The sequence below is a fragment of the Peromyscus eremicus genome, chromosome 22 (genome assembly GCF_949786415.1).
Source record: "Peromyscus eremicus chromosome 22, PerEre_H2_v1, whole genome shotgun sequence".
Classification (NCBI taxonomy): Eukaryota; Metazoa; Chordata; class Mammalia; order Rodentia; family Cricetidae; genus Peromyscus; species Peromyscus eremicus.
Window position 1 is genome coordinate 7,475,658 of NC_081437.1, and position 19,924 is coordinate 7,495,581.

At 39.7% G+C, this 19,924-nt stretch overlaps 1 protein-coding gene and 1 long non-coding RNA gene across 7 annotated transcripts in view; both read left to right on the forward strand.

Moving 5' to 3' along the window:
• Pigf (phosphatidylinositol glycan anchor biosynthesis class F) overlaps nt 1–19,924 on the forward strand; it is a 53,064-nt gene continuing 33,140 nt past the window's right edge. The window contains exons 1-5 of one of the 6 annotated variants that reach the window (XM_059248434.1): nt 1–185; nt 1,662–1,910; nt 4,116–4,207; nt 5,579–5,695; nt 16,886–16,994. In XM_059248434.1, the coding sequence (XP_059104417.1) occupies nt 1,683–1,910; nt 4,116–4,207; nt 5,579–5,695; nt 16,886–16,994 (546 nt within the window). In that variant the 5' untranslated portion in view covers nt 1–185; nt 1,662–1,682. Of the gene's footprint in view, nt 186–1,661; nt 1,911–4,115; nt 4,208–5,578; nt 5,696–16,885; nt 16,999–19,924 lie in introns of all 6 variants that reach the window. The other 5 variants (XM_059248439.1, XM_059248436.1, XM_059248437.1 and 2 more) reach the window with 5 other exon arrangements.
• On the forward strand, nt 5,702–8,147 carry LOC131897518 (uncharacterized). Its single transcript, XR_009375713.1, has 2 exons — nt 5,702–6,578; nt 6,961–8,147. It is a non-coding gene; the product is annotated as an uncharacterized LOC131897518 (long non-coding RNA).

Consider the following 19,924-nt stretch of genomic DNA (forward strand, 5'->3'; position numbering starts at 1 on the left):
ACGAACTTGAGCTGATGGGCGGGGCTTCTTTCATTGGCCCGCCCCCCCTCCTCAACGATTGGCTGTGGACGTGGGAGTCCCCACCTCCTGGGTCTGCGCCTGCGCCAGGGCCATGGCAGGCTGACGCACCTGAGGAGGGTGGGAGGCGGTGGTGTCCCCTTCCCGTCGGCGGGCGGGAGAGTTAGGTAAGCCGGCGGCAGGCCCCTCACGCTCGCCTGGGGCGGGCGCAGGCTCCTCTGCCGACTGCCGCGGTGGCCTGCGGGGCGCCACGCTTCCTGCGGACCAGAGAATGTCCTGCAGGATGCACCCTCTGAGATCCCGGCATCCGTCCGCGGGACCGACCCTCTGTCCCTGTCTCTCGGGTCACCCGGGGGTCCGGGAGGGGCAGCTCCATCTCTCTCTCTGATCACGCCCCTCAGTTGCCCACACTCCCGCCGCCGGAGGTTCGGGCAGAATCTCGAGCCACCCTGGGTTGGGTTGAGCTGCACCTGGGCAAAGGCTGCTTTGGAGGGCTCGGAAGCAGCCGCGCCTTCCGACCCGGCTCACGTCGGATCGCGACTCCGGTTGGTGGCTTCACAGGTCTGGAGTGCTGGGGGACCTCAGGACCCGCCAGTGTCTGAGCAAGGGCTCCATCCAAGGAGCCTTGGCGTTTGGGTACCGCTCGCTAGGTTAGATCAGGATTTGCAGGTGGCCCAGAAACGCTCTCTACTAAGAGGATGGGTTCCTGATTCCCCCGCTATCCACCTGACCCCGGCCCTGGAGGGAAGAATCTGAGAAACTTTCCCCAGTCTTTTCTTACTGTTCGTTCTTCTCCGGACCCCTGAAGGGTGTCTTCATGTTGAAGAGGCTATGCTTGCAATGGCTTTAGTGTGTGTAACCTTGCCCGTGTCTACTAACTTGTTTATCCAGTTTGCTTAATCAGTATCATATTTGCCTTTGAAAACGAGTGTGTGAATTTGATGAGGGCTGATAGGACGGACAATGCCCAAACTTGCGCTTTCACCTTCAGGCCAGTTTCTCTTCCCTGCTGTATGGATGTTTCTGTTTGGGCTAGATTTTTTTTTTTTTTTTAAACCACAATATAACATGTACTACTTTAAGTTCTTTGTTAATTTTAGCCAATATAACAGATAAACTGCCAGTTAGGTCAAATATACGCCTTTAGAGACCGTAAACGTTTGTTTCTCCTCCCACTCATGTTCTGCTTTTGACTAGAATTTAGAGTCTGTGACTGTTACTTTGTTTTTCCAAGAGCTTTGGGAGCACTTAGTGTAACATAATGACCATCTAATTATATTGCATATCCAAGTGTATACTTGCTTGGCATTTGGAAACTAGAGTGATTTCATCTTCCTGATTTTGGCCCCCCAAAAAGTAAAATTAGTTGCTTAATTGTTTCTAATACATGCCCCCTTTGCAGAGATCAGTCATGAATATTTAAAGTTCTACTGAAATTTTTTAAGGCTCAAAAGGTGTTTGTATCATATAAGAAAAATCTAAAGTAGCAGGATATCGAATCTATCTACACATCTTCTGCACTTTGAGACAAATAGATTGCCCATAGAAAATTATTAGTACACGGTTTACTCATAGAGTATTGAAGTGTTTGGGACATGGGGAAAATCATTATTACATGTTTTTCTTAATTTGTTTTCTACTAGATAGCTACCCAAGAAAACACCATGAAAGATACTGACATCAAGAGACTTCTGTATACCAATCTTTTGTGCGTATTTTCAATTTCCCTGAGCTTTTTTATTCCGTCCTTCTTCCTGGATAACTTCTCAATCCTGGAAACTCACTTGACCTGGCTGTGCACTTGCTCTGCTCTTGTGACTGGTGTCAATCTCCTGTTATATTTAGTAGTGAAACCAAATGTACCTTCTAGAAGAAGTTCATTATCACATAAGGTAAGGTTGACTCATTAATAACCAGTTTTTAGATGGAAGTAATAGTGTAAGAATGAAGCCTTGTGACGGGTGGTGGTTGGCTCATGCTTTTAATGCCAGCACTCAGGAGGCAGAGGCAAACGGATCTCTGTGAGTTCAAGGCCAGCCTGATCTACAGAACTAGTTCCAGGATAGCCAAGGCTACATAGAGAAGCCTTGTCCTGATAGAACAAAACAAAGAATGAAGTATTGTTATATTCTTATTGAGTTATTTACAGCATATAAAGGGAACCAATCCCCACCCCCCAAAAGCAGTAGCCTGTCACCTACAATGTTTGATAGATCTTTGTTGTTCATTAACTGTGGAATTATGGCTCCTTCAATGCATCACAGTATAAATATTATGAGCCCGTATAACCATTGTTTTATATCATCGCTGAAGATAACTTATAAGACACTGCAGTTTGTTTTCATTTATTTTTGTACTTTTTTATGTGGGTGGGGGGGTGGGCTACATTGTGCAAATGCATGAGGAGGTTGGATGCCGACTTCAAGTCTCATTTTTAGAAACACTGTCCACCTGCTGTGGACAGGGTCATTCGTTGTCCTGGAGCTCACCAATTAGGCTAGACTGGCTGGCCAATGAGCCCCAGACATCCCTCCATCTCTCCCCAGTGCTGGGTGACAAGCATGCCCCATACTTAGCATTTTACTGTGAGTTTGAGGAATCAACTCAGGTTCTTGTTGCTTGTTGACCGAGTTATCCCTCAGCTCATGTATATTTTAAAAATATATATGTTTATTCTTTGATGACTTCATACCTGCACACAATGTGTTTTGATCATATTCATCCCCTACTCTATTCCTAATCCCTGCCCAACTTCATAGCCCTTTTGTTGTTGTTGTTATTGTTATAACCTCTAGAGTCCCATATCTGTATGGATGTGGGGCCATCCACTAGAACGTGCTCAACCTACCAGGGACCACACTCCTAAAGAAAACTGACTTTCTTTGCCTTAGCGGCCATCAGCTGTCAATAGCTCCCTCAGCCAGGGGTTGAAACCCAGCCTATATATTTTCACTCCTTAAATAAGTGAGTTGTCCAGAAATTACAAATTAAGTCTCTGTAACAGTTCTTTCACATGTGCCCTTCCTTGACTAAACAGTTAAGATTTCAGATATTGGAATCAATTTTTCTTCAGAAAAACTGTTCTATGACACTTGACAATTATGTTAAATTAAAATTCTCACTGAACATTCAATATTATATATAACGCCCTATTAAACTGTTTTAAACACCTTAACTGACTTAAAGTTTAAAACATTAATATGTGTTTTACTATTATATCTTCTTGAGTTTCAGATCAAGTGTGTTCCGGGGATGGACCTATTTGTAGATGTTCATGTCTTTTTTTTTTTTTAATATTGTTTATACAGCAATATGAATATGATTTTGGGAATTATTTAGTATTTTGCTTTTTTGATGTAATTTCCCCAGTTTTGTTTAAAAATGAAAGAAAAGTATAGTAGTCATTACTTTCTGTACATAATTCATGTGTCTTTATATAATAAGGTCACTATGGTTTTTGTATCCCAACACTCTATTGTCAGTATTTCTTAAGTATTAATAATATTGCAATCATACCACATAAACAGAAATCAATTTTGGCTCTTATGATGGTATATGGTAGAGTATATTTGTGTGATATTTGTCTTTTTTTTTTGAGACAGGGTTTCTCTGTGTAGCTTTGCACCTTTCCTGGAACTCATTTTGGAGACCAGGGTGGCCTCGAACTCACAGAGATCCGCCTGCCTCTGCCTCCTGTGATATTTGTCTTTTAAATTAAAAATTATTACATTTATTTATTTGCTATTTATTTAGTGTGTGCGCATGTGTGCATGCAGCACAGCTTTCATAGTGAGATCAGAGAGTAGTTCTCTACTTTCATTGTGTGGGTTCCAATGATTGAACTCGGGTTATCAGGCATGGAGGCAAGTGCCTTCACCTGCTGAACCATCTTGTTGGCCCTGACCTTAAGTTTTGTGCAGTCTGTTTAGAGGGTTGTGTATGTGATAAGACATGTGATCTGATTTCAAGTTACCCAACAAAGAAGGTTCAGCTGTCCCAGACATTTTGGGAATGAGTTCTATTTGGATGTAAAATGGCAGAATTTGTGGCTTCTTCAGTATCTTCTTGAGTCTTCAGTTTATTCGTTTCTCTTTTAGGTGACCAGAGTTTTGAAATGCTGTATGTACTTTCTTATGTCTTGTGTGTTCCTTCATATCATTTTTGTTCTCTACGGAGCACCACTAATAGAGTGAGTTCTGAATCTTTACTTTAACTTCATGCTTCCATATATTAACTTACTAAATGATATGCTAGCTCTTATCAACTGTAGTGGAACCACAGTGGGTTTGATTAATGATCAAGGTAGAAAACACTATTATTGTCCTGTTTTTAGTACTGTTATGTTAAAAATATTGAGACAAAAAAAAATACCCAACAACCCATTGAGACAACTTAATTCTTCACATGTTTCTGTTATTTAGCTTTCTGATACCCAACTATACATCATAAACACTGTTAATATATTATGTATCATATATATAAATATAATAGTAATAAATGTATGGCTGTGAAAAACCTCTAGGTGTCTAACCTTTTGACAGTACAACACGATGTGGTCATCTACAAAGTTGTGTTTAAGAACCTCGTGATCACATTACCAAAATATGACAATGTTGTAAGTAAGTTTATCATTTGGGATGCATTTATAGCTATCCTTGGGTGAGGGCCACAAGCTGGACATGCTTTGATAAATGCAGGCAACTTACTATTGTGATATGTATAAATTGGTTATATATAGTATTTCAGTGACTCAAATATGATTCTAGAGTAGCTGAATTTATTTTCTTAAGGGGCATAGATTCCTTTATCAAACATCAATGTTTATATTAAAATTTAACAGTCTTTAAAACTGGACGAATTTCAAATTAGTGGAAACTAAATTCACAAATATTTGTTAAATGAGATGTTTTATTTTAGCCATGATTAAATGATCATAGTTAAATGAGTGATTATACATACACATGCACACATAAAGCTGCAGTTGCAGGTACACACACACAGTTGTATACATGCAATAAACTAACAGATTATTCTATTTTAGGCAGGGCAGGAAAGTCATGGAAAATGGTTTTGTCTAATCCATCTCAAGAGAATCAATGAATAGACAATGTGTTCCATAGCTCAAGATTTTATCAGAATGAAATTTGTTAGACCTCAGTCATAAACTCTTGAGGTGAAACTTGATGATCTTTAGTTTAGTGTCTTCATGTGGTTAAATAAAAAGCAGTTCAACTTTAAGAGTTTTGGAGATTGTTAAGGAAGAAAGCTAATTATCCAAAACTGAACTTTTTGGTTGTTTTGTTTTGCAAGAAGGCCTCAGTATGGATCTTCAGATTTTTAACATTTTTAAAATTTATGATTAAAACCATGTAATTTTCTAGGATGTTTTTAAAGCTAGTAGAATAATTTAGTCTTATTTAGTGAGTCTCAGGAGTTTTTCAGAGTAAAGTATAAGAAGATATTTGAATAGTGAATGCACTTACAAAGATGATACATGCTTATGAATAAATGTACCTCTAATACTTCTGAAAAGTTAACAGTTTTTCTTGTTTTATCCTAGGTTGGTGTTGGAAACATTTTTATTTGCAGTTATTTTGTCCACTTTTACTACAGTACCTTGCTTATGTTTGTTAGGACCAAACCTCAAAGCATGGCTCAGAGTTTTCAGTAGAAATGGGTAAGTTTCAAATTTGTATTTTAGTGACAGTAGTAATTTAAAAGAACTAAAGGAGTATTTTCTGTTCGTGTCGATGTACTCATCCTGTGAGTGTTTTGAGGCGTTGTCCAGCTCTCCCAGATGTCAAAAGGGGCCAGTGCTCTTGGAGATTAGAGGCTGGAGGTAGACGGTTTGAGAGAACTCCAGACAGAGAACTACAGCCCCTGCCTTCACATTAACAAGAGACAATACTACAAGTATAATCGCTTCTGTGCATTTCATAATGTAGAAATGAGTTCATAATCAAAAATACTTTGTCTAACCATCTCTTGTTTAGCCTCTTTATGGTAAGATCTGAGAGTGTAAGCTTTGCCAGATTTCATTTCTGTAGCTACCATACATATATTTTCAGCATAGCTAAGTTAAAGTTTTAACTTCCTTAAAGCCATTGAGAGAATACATACTGAAAATGGTTAATTTTTAACTAAGAACATTGGTGAGTTAGTTCTCATGGTTTTGACCTATTTATAACCCAGCAGCCAAACTTCTTGAGCATTGACTCTGTGTTCCACATTGTACTAGCTCTTTGGGGATTCCAGAATGTTCAGATCACACGGAGGAGCCATGTGTTCAAGGGCTAAGAATGTAAAGAGCAGACCAGTGACTCCAGTGTACAAATCCCACAGTCAGTGCTGTAGGAGTGGGGCGTGGCAAAGACTGGGCTGATAGGAGACCGCTCTGTGGTGATTGCATCAGAAATAGAGCATTTGGTGAGACCAGCAGCAGGAAAGACTTCTGCAGGGCTGGAGGGGCATAGAGACTGAAGTGAGCTTGGGCCGTTTGTGTACTTCGGAAATCCACGGCTCAAGGAGAACGGAGGACGGGCTCTGGGTGCCCTGTCTCCGTAAGTTGCATTTTTCTTTGAGAATGAGTATTGGTTATTTTATATTTGGTCATGCTGTGTTTTAGTTCATCTTCCCCCCTCCCCCCAAGCTGCTGTCTACTCATAAAGTTTCTAGGAACAAAAGCATAACAACTGAATATCCCCCCTCCACACACACATTGTTAGCGTAGTACCTCCAATGGAATTAGCTTATTTTAGTTTGAAAATTTTAAATGTGGAAACTGGCTGAAACTTTAATGGTTTGTTTAGACTGGTGATTTAGCCGGCTTTAAATTTTGTGTCTAGTTATATATTTAGAGGACACATTGTCATCTGGTTTTATAGATAGTTCTTCTGTCACTTGACCTGTGTGTTCTACAACTCACTGTACTTTGCAAAGTAGGCAATATGGGAAAGGATGGAGTTAGAGACATAATGCTTGGAGACTTCATTAATGACAAAAAAAAAAAATGAAGAAGAAGAAGAAGCTAGGAACTTAATAAAAATGGTAGCACAGTTTCACACTGAAACGGTTCAAAACCACATAAATATTACATCAAATAATATTCTTTTCCCAGGAAAAGACTTGAAATTTGTTTCTTGTCAGTTATTGTGAAGTAGTGAAAGGTGGTTATTGGAAATCTGGCTAAGAATTAACACCAAATGTGGATGAATATGGCTCATGATACATTAAGTAAACTGATATAATTGGGAGGTATAGTTACGTATATTTTCTGAATTAATTAATTTATTTATGTGTGTGTGCACATGTGTGCATATATGTGTGGGTGCTGCTGTGCCATCAGGCATGGGTGGAGGTCAGAGAACAACTTTTGGAGGTTGATTCTTTCCTTCACTACATGGGCCCCAGAGACTGAATTCTGGCTGACAGGTTTGGTAGCAGCTGTCTTTACCTGCTGTGTTAGTTAGGTTTCTTTGGCTGCAAGAAAACCCTGTGACCAGAAGCAGCTTGGGGAGGAGAGGGTTTATTTAGCTTCCATGTTCCAATCATAGTTTATCGTTGAGGGAAGTCAGAGCAAGAACTCAAGGTCGGAACTAAAGCAGAGCCTCGGAAGAATGCTGCTTACTGGCTTTCTCTTCCTGGCTTGCTCACTTTGCTCTCTTAAATACCTTCTTGCCTAGGATGGCACTACCCACAGTGGCTAGGCCCTTGCAAATCAATCATCAATCAAGAAAATGCCCTAGAGGCTTGCTTACAGGCCACTCTGATGGAGGCGTTTTCTCTTGATATGATGTAAACTTGTGTCAAGTTGACAAAAAACTAGCCAACACACCTGCAGAGCCATCCTGCCAGCTCATGGGAGAAAAACTTTTGAAACAATATTGAGATACGATTCACATACCATAAATGTCACCTGCTGAAAATGTATGAGATGGCTTTCAGTACAGTCACAGATATACATACCCATCACTAGACTCAATTTTAGGGTATTTTCGACACTTCAAAAAGAAGTATATTTCTACGTCCTTATTGCTACCCTGTTGATGTCTCTAAGCAACCGTGAATTTTGTTACTATCTCAGTAGGTTGCCTGTACTGGGCATTTCATATAAAATGAGTTCAATTTGTGATCTTTTGTAACTGATTTCTCTTATTTAGTATACTATTTTCAAGGTTCATTCATGTTGGAGCATGCATTGATACTTGATCGTGGTATTAGGATTAAACCCTGGGCCTCGTGTGTGGGAGGCAGGCAGTCTGTCAACTGAGCCACATCCCCAGCACTACTTAGGTCAAGCAGAAAATCCACCAAGGTTAGAGCTTGTGTACAGGATGCAGCAGTTATTTCCGAGGTTGGAAGGGTAGAAGAGGTAGACCTGTGGATCTCTGAAGAATGCAGAAGTTGATGAAGTAGTGGTTATCTCTGAGAAAGCATCTGAGAAGCTAGTAGATAAGCTAGAGAGAGTTTCCATTGAAACTTTTTAGCTAGCTTGTGAAATTTGAGTCCTATTCCAAATGAGAACAATGAGTTAGATATTGAATTGATTTCTTGGTTATTGAAAGTTAGGGCTGTAATAGGAAGCTGCTAGGTTTCTCAGATGCCACCTAAATATCACTAGAGCATAAAAGCTACCCTTCCAAGATTTCCAACATGCAGTTAGTTGACGAACAGGTCCTTGGTAAGCTGCTAGAGGACGGTGATGAAAAAGAATTGGTTTGTAATACAAACCATTCTGTTTACTATTGTATAGGATATGACATGAAATCATAATAAAATCAACCAGAAAACAGATTTTAATAACTTTAAAGCATGTTCATAAACTTTGTGTTAGTCCTCCGAGACATTTTACCATGTTCTTTATGAAGTTTCTGGAAGTCTGGCAGGATGAGATGAGTGCCTGGCTCAAGTTCCATAGTCAGTAAACAATGGAGCTAGAACTTGAGGCCAGAAATAAGAAGATGCTTGTAGTTCAAGGTCAGAGGGCGGATTCATGCCCTTCCCTACATGGTGGTCCTCTCAGACAAGCTGCTTAGGTCCATGAATTCTCATATGTAATATGATCAGAAGAAAGTGAATTATTGCCAGAATGAGTAAGGTAATAAGTAAATCAAAGAGCATGTTCAAGAAATGTTTGTCAAGTGCATTAACAAATAGTGAGAGCATCTGTCTAGATATCCAGCCCTGACTACAGTTTGTCTGAGTGATTCTGTTTGGTTTTTAAATACAGACCAACAAGTGTAGTATGTAGCTATCACAGAATAGTACGGCTTTGCCAGCTAATTCAGGGTGGAGTGCACATGGACCAGTCATTGGACTGGAACAGAAGTCTTCATGTCTTTATATTGATTAGTGTAATTAGAAGCATTGAAATGAACCTAAGATGTTGAGGGTGAACAGGCCTGTTTTGAATTGACATCTCACCCAGCTTCAAATCATTATAAACAATTTACACTACTTTGAAGTGAAATAACTAAGTTTTAATTTACTTATTCATTTTTACATGTGTGGGTGTTTTGCCTTCATATATGTCTGTGTACCACGTGTGCCCCTAGTGTGTGGAGGCCAGAAGAGGTAGTCGGATCCCCCAGGAGTGGAGTCACAGACAGTTGTGAGCTAGCATGTGGATGCTAGGAATCAAACCTGGGTCCTCTGGAAGACCATCAGGTGCTCTTAGCCGCCGAGTTCCCTCCAGCCCCTAGGTTTAATGTATTTCTTTGCACGTTCATGTAAATTCAGTACTGAGCTGAAAATGCAAACATTTTGAACTTGAAGATTGAGACTTACATCCTGAGAGTAAAGGATCAATTCTGATACTTTAGAAATTTAGACATACTTAATTTCACTATTTAACAGGATTTTTCCATGAGATTATTCCAGAAAAGTAAATGAAACCACCCCTGAGAGAATGTTCTTGTAAAGAAACTGATGACAAAAAAGTACTTTGGTTTCTTAAAATATTTTGCCGGCTTCTTGTTGGTCTGCATAATATTGGGCACACTTGATTTGTAAGAGTTTGATTTGGTTTGTCACCTTGTAATTATCACGAAGTGTGTTCTTTTCACTTGCGGACTTCTTATAAAGGAGAGTAGTAACCTGTCATAGGCCTGTTTTGTAGTGAAGTTTGCTTTCTGACTTGTCAGTTTGCTTATGCTGTTGTTTAACTGTCTGAATTCGAGCTTGGTCACTTGAGCTAATGTGTTCCTGGATAGGACGCTCAGATCAGCAGTCTTGTCAAAGTGAAAGCTCTCAGTGCACCTGCCCTGTAGATGAAAACGGGCCTCTTTTTGTTATCTTTATATTGATACAGACTTTATCTGGAGAAAACTACCATGGACATTAAGAGTGTAAGATGTACTCATATAAAAGTAGGTAACTTAGTCTGAATGTAGTCACACAAACTTGGCAAAGGTTTTAATATTCATTCAGTGGGGAAAGTTTATACTGAAAACTATGTAAAATATTCTTAGCCACCAGGAGGAGTTGTACCCCCCCTTTCCTTAGATCAAATCCTTAAACCTATTCTGATGAGAATATCTAAGCATGCATGCTTACTGTTAATTGCATTCAATGACTGGTACATTGACATACAGGAGGCACTCAGAGTGGCATATTTCAGTAGATATTTAACATAATGAAGTTCAGTGAAGTCAAGTAATATGGGCAGGTACATAGGCCTTATTGTCACGAAGAGTGATCTGTACCACTTTTTGCATAGTACCCTCAGTTATCATATCTTTAAGTGAAATGAAACCTCAGCCTATATTGTTTTGACCATGGAGGAATATGGTGATGCTGTAATATAGATGTTGGTGCTTCTGGATAGGACATGGCTGTGATTCTGAGGGATTCTTCAGTTTTTGTCCTTGGTCTAGGATGGAAAAGACAGTAGCTTCCTTTTCTTGTACCTTCCTAGCCTAATTACTGAGAAGGAGAGTAGGTCACTGTGATTGAATTAGTCTCAGCATCATATCATTAAAATTGTTTTGTGATTAATTTACTATTGAAAGTTATCACATTTTCACAGTTGTAAGTAAGGTGATATATATATATATATATATCTTTGTTTCATCAAACTTGAGCAAGGATTTCTTTGAACAGTTGTAAGTAATGTGGTGTACATATTTGTTTCAACAAAACTTAGGCAAGGGTTTCTGTGAACTAGATTGCTGGAGTAGAACTCAGGGATCAACAGCAGCTGATTGACACTGTCAAACTAGGGTCCTAATGTGAAGAATGTGTGCACAGCTACATAGAGTTTCTCACCAACACAGCAACCCTTCCCTGTCTCATTGTCGGGCTCCTTGCTTTTTATGAACCTAAGGGCTGCTTTCTCCTGAGACTGCCAAGGACACAGACGGTACCATAATAGCTTCAGCTGGTTTCTAAAAGGATGTAGAAACCCTGGCCAGGATTTTTTAAAGTTTGAATCATGGAGCCACCACTTACTATATTTTCAGCTGAGTATTACTATTGAATCACAGAGATAGCATCTACCTTGTTCTTTGCTGTTCTTTTCCTCTGCCTTAAGATTAAAAAAAAAAAAAGGAAAAAAAAAGAAAAGAAAAAAGAAACAATAACAGCTAAACACAGGTAGGGAATAACATCCAGCGTTCAAAATGCAGATTGACGACAGGAACAATTGGAGCCAGTTAAGCTGAGAAGACAGCCCTGGAGAGAATTCACTTGTTCTGTATCTGAGCAGAGAGGTAGCCTGGCCAGCTTGTCCATGGGACGTGTGAGCAAGGGCAATAGAAATGGCACACAGCAGTGAGGGTGGTGGGGCATAGGGGAGGGAGAGACATGCACAGGCAGATGAATAATGTGATCGGAGAAAAGACCCCTGGACCCCGAACCAAGCAAATTTCACACAGTCTACCACAGAAAAGTGTTAGTAAGTGTATTTTTTTATTACAAGGAGCAAAGATGTGAAAATGACGAAGACCAGATTGCAGAATCAGTGCCATAAACTCAGAACCTAACCACCTGTATGATACATATTTCAGAAATATCAACAAGTGGCTAGGTGGTGCACACCTTTAATCGCAGCACTTGGGAGGCAGAGGCAGAGGCAGATCTCTGAGTTCAAGGCCAGCCTGGTCTACATAGTGAGTTCCAGGACATCCAGGGCTATGTAGAAAGACCCTGTCTCAACAAAACAAAACAAAATGAAAGAAATATCAAGAAGCATAAGGCAAGTTAGAAGATCAAGATTTAGCATGAAGGAAAGGTTTGAGCTGATGAAAAGAAATGAGGATAAGGAAGGAGTTGGGAAGCATGAAGCAATTAGAGAACATATGATAGATACAGAGACAAGGGAGAGACAAACATAAGACTAATGTGTGCTTCTGTAGCACAAAAGAGACTCTAAAGATGGTAGTTCTCCTGATTGAAAGAATTATTCAGTTTTTGCATTCTGAGGGATTCTTAGAGGCTCATTATGCCAAAAAAAAAATTTGAGTGAATTAGGGTTGCAGAGCAGAAGATACTGTGAAAGTAACACGAACAAGTGGAACAATGGAAGAAGAGAAATGGAGAAATGGAATTGTACCCCTCAACGCCTCAGCCATTTCAGCTAACCCTAATGTTGAGATTTGTTCAGCTTCTTCACGAGATAAAGCTTAAAAGAACCTCTACACACCAGTGAGTCTGCTCTCACCTACAACCCTTCCCTCCTTGAGGAAGCTAGACTTACACCGTCTAACCTCAAATGAAATCTAAAACCAAAGGGTCTCAGTCAAAACAAAGACAAGAACGAACAGAAGATGACCACTTTTTTTTTTTTTTTTTAATATATCTGTAAAACACGGACAGGCAAAGGGAATAATACTCAGCAGTAAAGCTCTGGGAAAATGAAATACTATAGAAAAACAAAACAGAAGTCGAGATGAAGCTGGAAAAAAAAAACTCTTATTCAAACAAAAAGACAAAGATTTTTTTGTATGTGAAATGTAAGATAACCAGGGATAAAGAGATGATTGGAAATTCTTCCAGAGAGTGGGAAAAGCATATTACTTGTAGAAATGGAGGGCTAGAATGGTACTGAACCTCTAGTGGGAACCAGGACCCAAGGGAATGATGCCTTCCAAAAATCCGAGGCAAAATATTTGTCTCAGTCATAATAAAGTCATTTTCAGATTTAAAGCATGTCCTCAAAGCTGTTTTTGAGAGGGGAAGGAAAAGTGATGGGGGATGGAGGAGACAGAGAATGGGTCAAGATGTGACTCGGAACCCAGGCAGTAGATTGCCGAAGCAGCAGAACAGAGACAAAGAAATTCAAAGATGACAGTGCAGGATCCTCAGAGGACAGCGGCTGTCAGCAGGCTGAGAGCAGCCAGGTTGGGGTGAGCCGGGCACCTCACAGAGAGGGGAGAGAAAGAGGAAGCACGTGTCTAGAGCGCTGCTGAGGGAGTTTCCTTTTTAAACATTTAGAGGAGAGTTAGCGACAGGCAGATAAACAGGTGGGAAGAGGGGAAGAGACAGCTCTCCCAGCAGCCCAGGGAAACTGAAAGTGTATTTACTGAGAGAAAAGACATGTGATTGTGCTTTGCTCTGTGGTTGGTGTTTCAGAGTTAGGATAAAAACACTGTTGTCCATTCAGCTGAAGGGGGCAGGGTTAGTATTGAAGAAATGACAGAGGGAGACAGGCCTGTGTTCATACGGAAAGCTGTGGATAAAAGGAGCTCTGACTTCTACAATAGAATGCAGAAAGTAAGGAAATCTTGAACTACGAGACATGTATGTGTATATATATATATATATATATATATATATATATATATATATATATATAAAATATGTGTGTGTGTATAATTGGAAACATCTCTATAGGGTGTAGAAATCAGATAGGGGAGGAGATTTATTCTAATTGTAGTCTTTGACTTTAAAGACATTACATAAGTTATTTTGATAAATACATTTTCTTAAAATCAGACTACAGAATTTTTATAGTTTTATAGGTCTTGGTTCCATTTTTTTATGTTTATTGTATGTAGGATCACAAACATTCATGGCTACACCAAACAATCAAAACTGAAAACAACCTTTTGGGTGTTTGCACTTTTTATTTTAATAAACAGAAGTTGGTTACAAATTGCTGGAATAATGAAACAGTGTGGAGAGGATGTGTCTTTCCTCCAGTGACTCTGATCACATTGTTCCTGTGGTTAACATCCTTCAGTGGTTTCTATAGCATGACTTTAATGTCATCTTAACCATAGGTCTGCTGCATTGAGGTATTCCACACTGCCCAGAATGATTGCAGTCCACAGATCATTAGGATGATATAAAAAAATTGGAATCTTCACATACAACTTGTGGAAAAATCAGATGTTTTAGCTGCTTTGGGAAGCTGTCAGTTCCTCAAATAGCAGGTGACCCAGCTGTTTCCTTCTAGGTATATTTCCAAGAGAGATGAGAACATGTATCTACACAGAGATTTGCACACAAATGTTCCTAGGAGCATTATTTTTAATAGCCAAAAGGCAGAAACAACCCAGATGCTCATGAACTATTGGATGGAGAAATAACATCTGCAGTTATCATACAAGGGAGTATGATCCACTGACCTGAATGAAGTATTGATACATGCTACACTGTAGATGAACCTTGAAAAGAGTATTCTAAGTGAAAGAAATCAGTAAAAGAATTCTTGCCATTTGAGCTCACTTACGTGAAATATTAAGAATAGGCAAATCCACAGACATAAAGTAGCTTGGTTGCTTAGGGCTATGTGGAAGGCAAAATGGAGAGTGGTTGCTGATGAGTTTCTTTTTATAGTGATTAAAATATTCTAAGTATGGCTGGTGATGATTATGTAACACTGACTATCCTAAAAACTATTGCATTATAAACTTGATAAGTAAGTTATGTGGCTAGAAAGGGATTTCCTGGGGTTTTCTGTTTGTTTGGTTGGTTTGTTTTTTGCTATACTCAATGAAGTTGTTGTTTTACTATATCCCAGGTTGGACTAGAGCTTGCTCTGTAGTCCTAGCTAACCTTGAACTATCCCTTCTGTCTCAGCCTCCTTAGTGCTGGAGCTAGAGGCGTGAGCTGCCACACCTGGCTTGACGTTGTATAAAACTCTAACCCACGGGCTGGAGAGATGGCTCAGAGGTTAAGAGCACTGGGTACTCTTCCAGAGGTCCTGAGTTCAATCCCCAGCACATGGTGGCTCACAACCATCTCTAATAAGATCTGGTGCCCTCTACTGGTTTGAAGACATACATGCAGACAGAACACTGTATACACAAAAATAAATCTTAAAAAACAACAACAACAAACAACCCAAACCCTCTAACCCATCTCTCCAGCCTGTTTCCCATCTTGCTCTTGGCCTCATCCAGCATCACCTGTGTCCGCTTACACAGTGAATTTTCCTAGCTTAAGGTCTCTCACTGCTTATTCTTTCAAGCCTTGATGGTCAACCTTCTTCCTCTTCTGGGAAAGCAGAAGAGTAAACTCTCTCCAGCAGAGTAAAGTGTGCTTTAAGTCTCTCCCACACTCACTTCCCGTCTCCAGCACATTGCACTCTGTTTTGTGGTTAATGTCAACACTTGTCAGCCACAAACCCAGTCAAAACTTACCTTTGAGAAGTTACCTGGACAGTGCAAGTCTCTTTTTATATTTAACTCAGCCAGTTTATTTCCTCTTCAAAATAGGAAGTTTTCCCTTCTGCTGTGTGCTAGTTGAAACTGGCTAGCATTTACAAGTATTGCTTAAAATCCAGAGCAGTAAGGCCCAGCAGTAATACAAATTTGAATACATGGTGATTGTCTACCACCTCCTCTCAACCCCAAGTTTTAACAGAAACAAGACTCTTCTGGATGTGGGACTGTCAGGTGGACAGAGTTGGTTTATGGCAGACATTTGACTGTCTGTAATTCACTATTGTACACTTTGTGTGCAATAATTGGGAGAGCTTCTAATGAAAATGCTGCTGCTGCTTTTCATTAACTTCAAATTAACTCCACCATGCATTGTAAGCAATCAGATCTTTGACCCCACTTACTGCACTGCTGTGGGCCTTTACTGTAACTAGACACATGCTCTTACATGTCATAGTTACATGGTCATATAGTCATGCATAAGAATGACTTAAGTATTCACATTATAAGGCTGAAATCAAGACCTGAACTATGAGAGGAGCAAGAGTTCTGTCCTTCCCTTTACCCTAATATAGGAATAGTAGGCAAAATTCACTATGTTTTTGTTTGTTTGTTTTAAGACAGGACCCCACTACATAGTCCTTTCTGGCTTTGAAGTCACTACTTGAGCACTGTCTTGCCCTGAGCACTGGGTTTATAGGTGTGTGCCACCATGTCCACTATCATGGCATCCTTTGAAGTTCTTGTTCTCTGTTCCTTGTCAGATAGATGAAGTCATATTGATTGAAATATAGCATGAAGAAGATGAGTCGAGAAAACCATTCTATATCCATATAATGAATTACTATTATAGCTGTTGCTGCAGAAAACAAAGCTAAATTGGGCTTGTAGCATGATGTAGTTAAATCTTATTTGGGAATATACATACTTACACAGATTTCATTTATGTAGATATGTGTATATACTTTAAGATAAAGTTGTGTGTGTATCTGGACCTGCACAGAGTCTTTCTGGAGAGGTATATCATAATTTGAAAATGACAGTTGTCTGTGGGGAAAGGACTCAGGAGGTGTGATAAGAGGACTTAGTATTACTCCAGTGATCTTCTGTCTCTCACAGTGCACATCTTCATGTTCCTATGTCAACTGGAGTTGATGATGTTAAGTGAATGAAAAACATGTGTAGCATCGATTTGTGGTAGTACTTGTGTGATTTTCTAGCTATTATATAAATTGTCACAACTTGTGTATTGTGTCTTGCAGAGTTACATCCATTTGGGAGAATAGTCTTCAGATCACTACAATTTCTAGTTTTATAGGAGCATGGCTTGGAGCATTTCCTATTCCACTGGATTGGGAAAGACCATGGCAGGTTGGTTTTAAAGACTTGAAACTAGCCAAATGCATGCTGGCACAGCGGTAGAAAAGCTGATGGGAAGAGCTGGTACCTGACGCAAGGTATTTGGTTGTTCAGTAAAGCAGGGAACGCAGCGCAATCTAGGTGGCTGCTCATTGGGACCTGACCCAGTGCCATAGGCATTCATGTTGGCCTGGATCTACTGTACAGCTGTTTTTTCTATATGCACAGGAGAATGTTTCTTTTTAAACTATGTGTATATGTGTTGCATGCATGTATGTGCTTATATGTATGCAGATGCGTGTGCTTATGCATTTATCATGTGTGGAGGCCAGAGCCATCTTCTGTTCCTCCTCACCTCAGGTTTTGAGACAGGGTCTCTCACTGAGCCTGGAGATTACTGACTGGCTAGGCTGGCTGGCCATCGAGGCCCTGGGATCCTGCTGTCTTCCCCTTCCTGCACTGAGATTACAGATGTGTGTCACCTTGCCTGGCTTTTCACATCCAAACTCAGGACCTCATCTTGCAGAGCAGCGCCTCCCCAGTCCCTGCTCTTAAACTTTTAAAAGCTTATTTTGCCAATACATACAGAAGGCTTTTACTTTTTCTCTCTCTTTTTTAGTTATTACATTTCTGATCTTAGATTATATTTTCTTAACTACATTGATTGCTACATTGAATACTTACTTTGAACTCTATTACAAAGCATATAGCAAAGTAATTTCTAAAGCAAGCTTTGTTACATTTTTCTTTATCTCATGTGCACATATGTCTGTGGGTGCATGCATGCTGGAGTACATGAGTGGGACTTAGGAGAGGTTCTCACCTTCCACCAGGTGAGTCTAGGAATCAAACAGATTGTTGGGTTTATACACTGAGATGTCCTGCAAGTTCCCAAGTAGTTTTAAAAATAAAGGCAAGTAATCTGAGAGGAAGCTTGATAGTACATGGGATACTACTGAGCCATATCTTCACCCCTTGATGCTTTGAAACAAGGTCTCATTGTATAGCTTAGGCTGACTTTGAACTTGTTCTGTTATCCAGGCTGGCCTGAAACTTATGATCCTTTTGTTCCTGCTTCATGATTAGTAGGATTACAGATATGAGTCACCACACCAAGCATTATTATCTTAATTTTTAAAATATAGTTGTTTTGAGACAGGATCTTATGTAGTCCATGCTGGCCTTGAATTCATTTTGTATTCGAGGATGGCCTTGAATTCCTGATCCTCATACCTTTCCTTCCCTAGTATCAGAATTACAGGTATGTCACCATGTTCTAGTATTTTCTGTTGCTGTGATAAAACACTGACCAAAAGCAACTTAGGGGAGGGAAATATTTATTTGGCTCACACTTCCAGGTTAAAGTCCGTCATTGAGGGAGGCCAGGAGAGGCGCTCATGGCAAGAACTTGAAACAAAAACCATGAGGAGCACTGCTTGCTGGCTTGCATATTCCCAGGTTCATGCTTAGTCAGCTTATGGGATGGCGCCACCCACAGTGGATGGGCCCTCCTGCATCAGTTAATAGTCAAGATAGCCCCAAAGACATGCCCATAGGCCAGTACAAGCTGAGAAAAAAAAGTTGAGGCTTTTCTTCTCAGATGACTCTAGGCTTTGTCAAGTTGACAATTAAGATTAACCAGGACATGCCGTACTTCGTCAGCTTGACACACAAACACATCACTGTGACACCAAACCTTTCCTTTTTTTGTCCCCAAGATCTTGTTTAACTAATTTTTCATTGCTTTATACTATGCTACTTTATTATATAGTTATTTTATAGTATAATAGACTTACTATTGATCATTTAGTTTATTGTCAGTATTATAAATTGTAATAAACACTGCTTTGTTAGACACTTTTGAATCTATAGCATCAAGAATTTTTCCTAAGATAATTTCTCCTAAAAAGAACAATGGTATTAAAAGTAAATGTACATTTTTTCCAACATGAAGAGAATATTTTCTGGTCCCAAGAGAAAATATATTTGCCTTTTAAATGTAAGCTATATTAATAATTTTTATAGAAAGTTGAAATTAAAATTAGCTTTTTCTCCCTATCCACTGAGGGAAAACAGCCATTTGTATTCTGATGGTAACGTTTGCAGCTCTCCATGCATACTGCTCATAAAGTACATGTTCTTTTTAATCTGCTTTCCCTCTAAACTTCATATTACGGTGTTACCACATGTTAGCGAAGAATTATATAACAGGAATTTTATTTTCTTAAAATAATATATCAGGTTTTGTTTTTTTTTTTTCTTTTTTTGGTTTTTCAAAACAGGGTCTCTCTGTGTAGCCCTGACTGTCCTAGAACTCACTCTGTAGGCCAGGCTGGCCTCAAACTCATAGAGATCCGTCTGCCTCTGCCTCCCGAGTGCTGGGATTAAAGGTGTGCACCGCCACCACCTTGCAATATATCAGTTTTTAATGAATGGGCATTTAGAGTGTTTTCCGTTAACTAGTAGTAGCATTAATTTTATTATTGTCACACTTAAGCAAATGTCTGCATTTGCCTAATTCGTAGGGTATATTCCTAGGTAACAAATGGTTGGAGTTAAATCTTTCATACATGCCTCACTTATAGGACCTGAATTTTCTATTGGACATAACTGCCTATTTTGGGGTCCATTTTTGTGCCTTCACTTAGATGTTCTCTTTCTTGGACAGTTTAGTTTTTCTTTCACATTCAGTGATTCTGGTGAGCTGCCCTCCCCATGTTGATCGATTGTTATACGGTAGAAGTCTCGGGAGATTTGGAGAATATGGTAGTACTGATGTCCTTGTGGAGGTTTTGGTGTTCATGAAGCAAAGTCCTGCTTCTCCCCATGTTGGGGATCGAGCTGGCAGCTCGTCAGTCATCCATACTTCCCTTCTTCAACTGAAGAGTGGTAGTGACTTATGTTGGAGGACAAACTTATTGAAGAAGGCACGTGAATTGTTT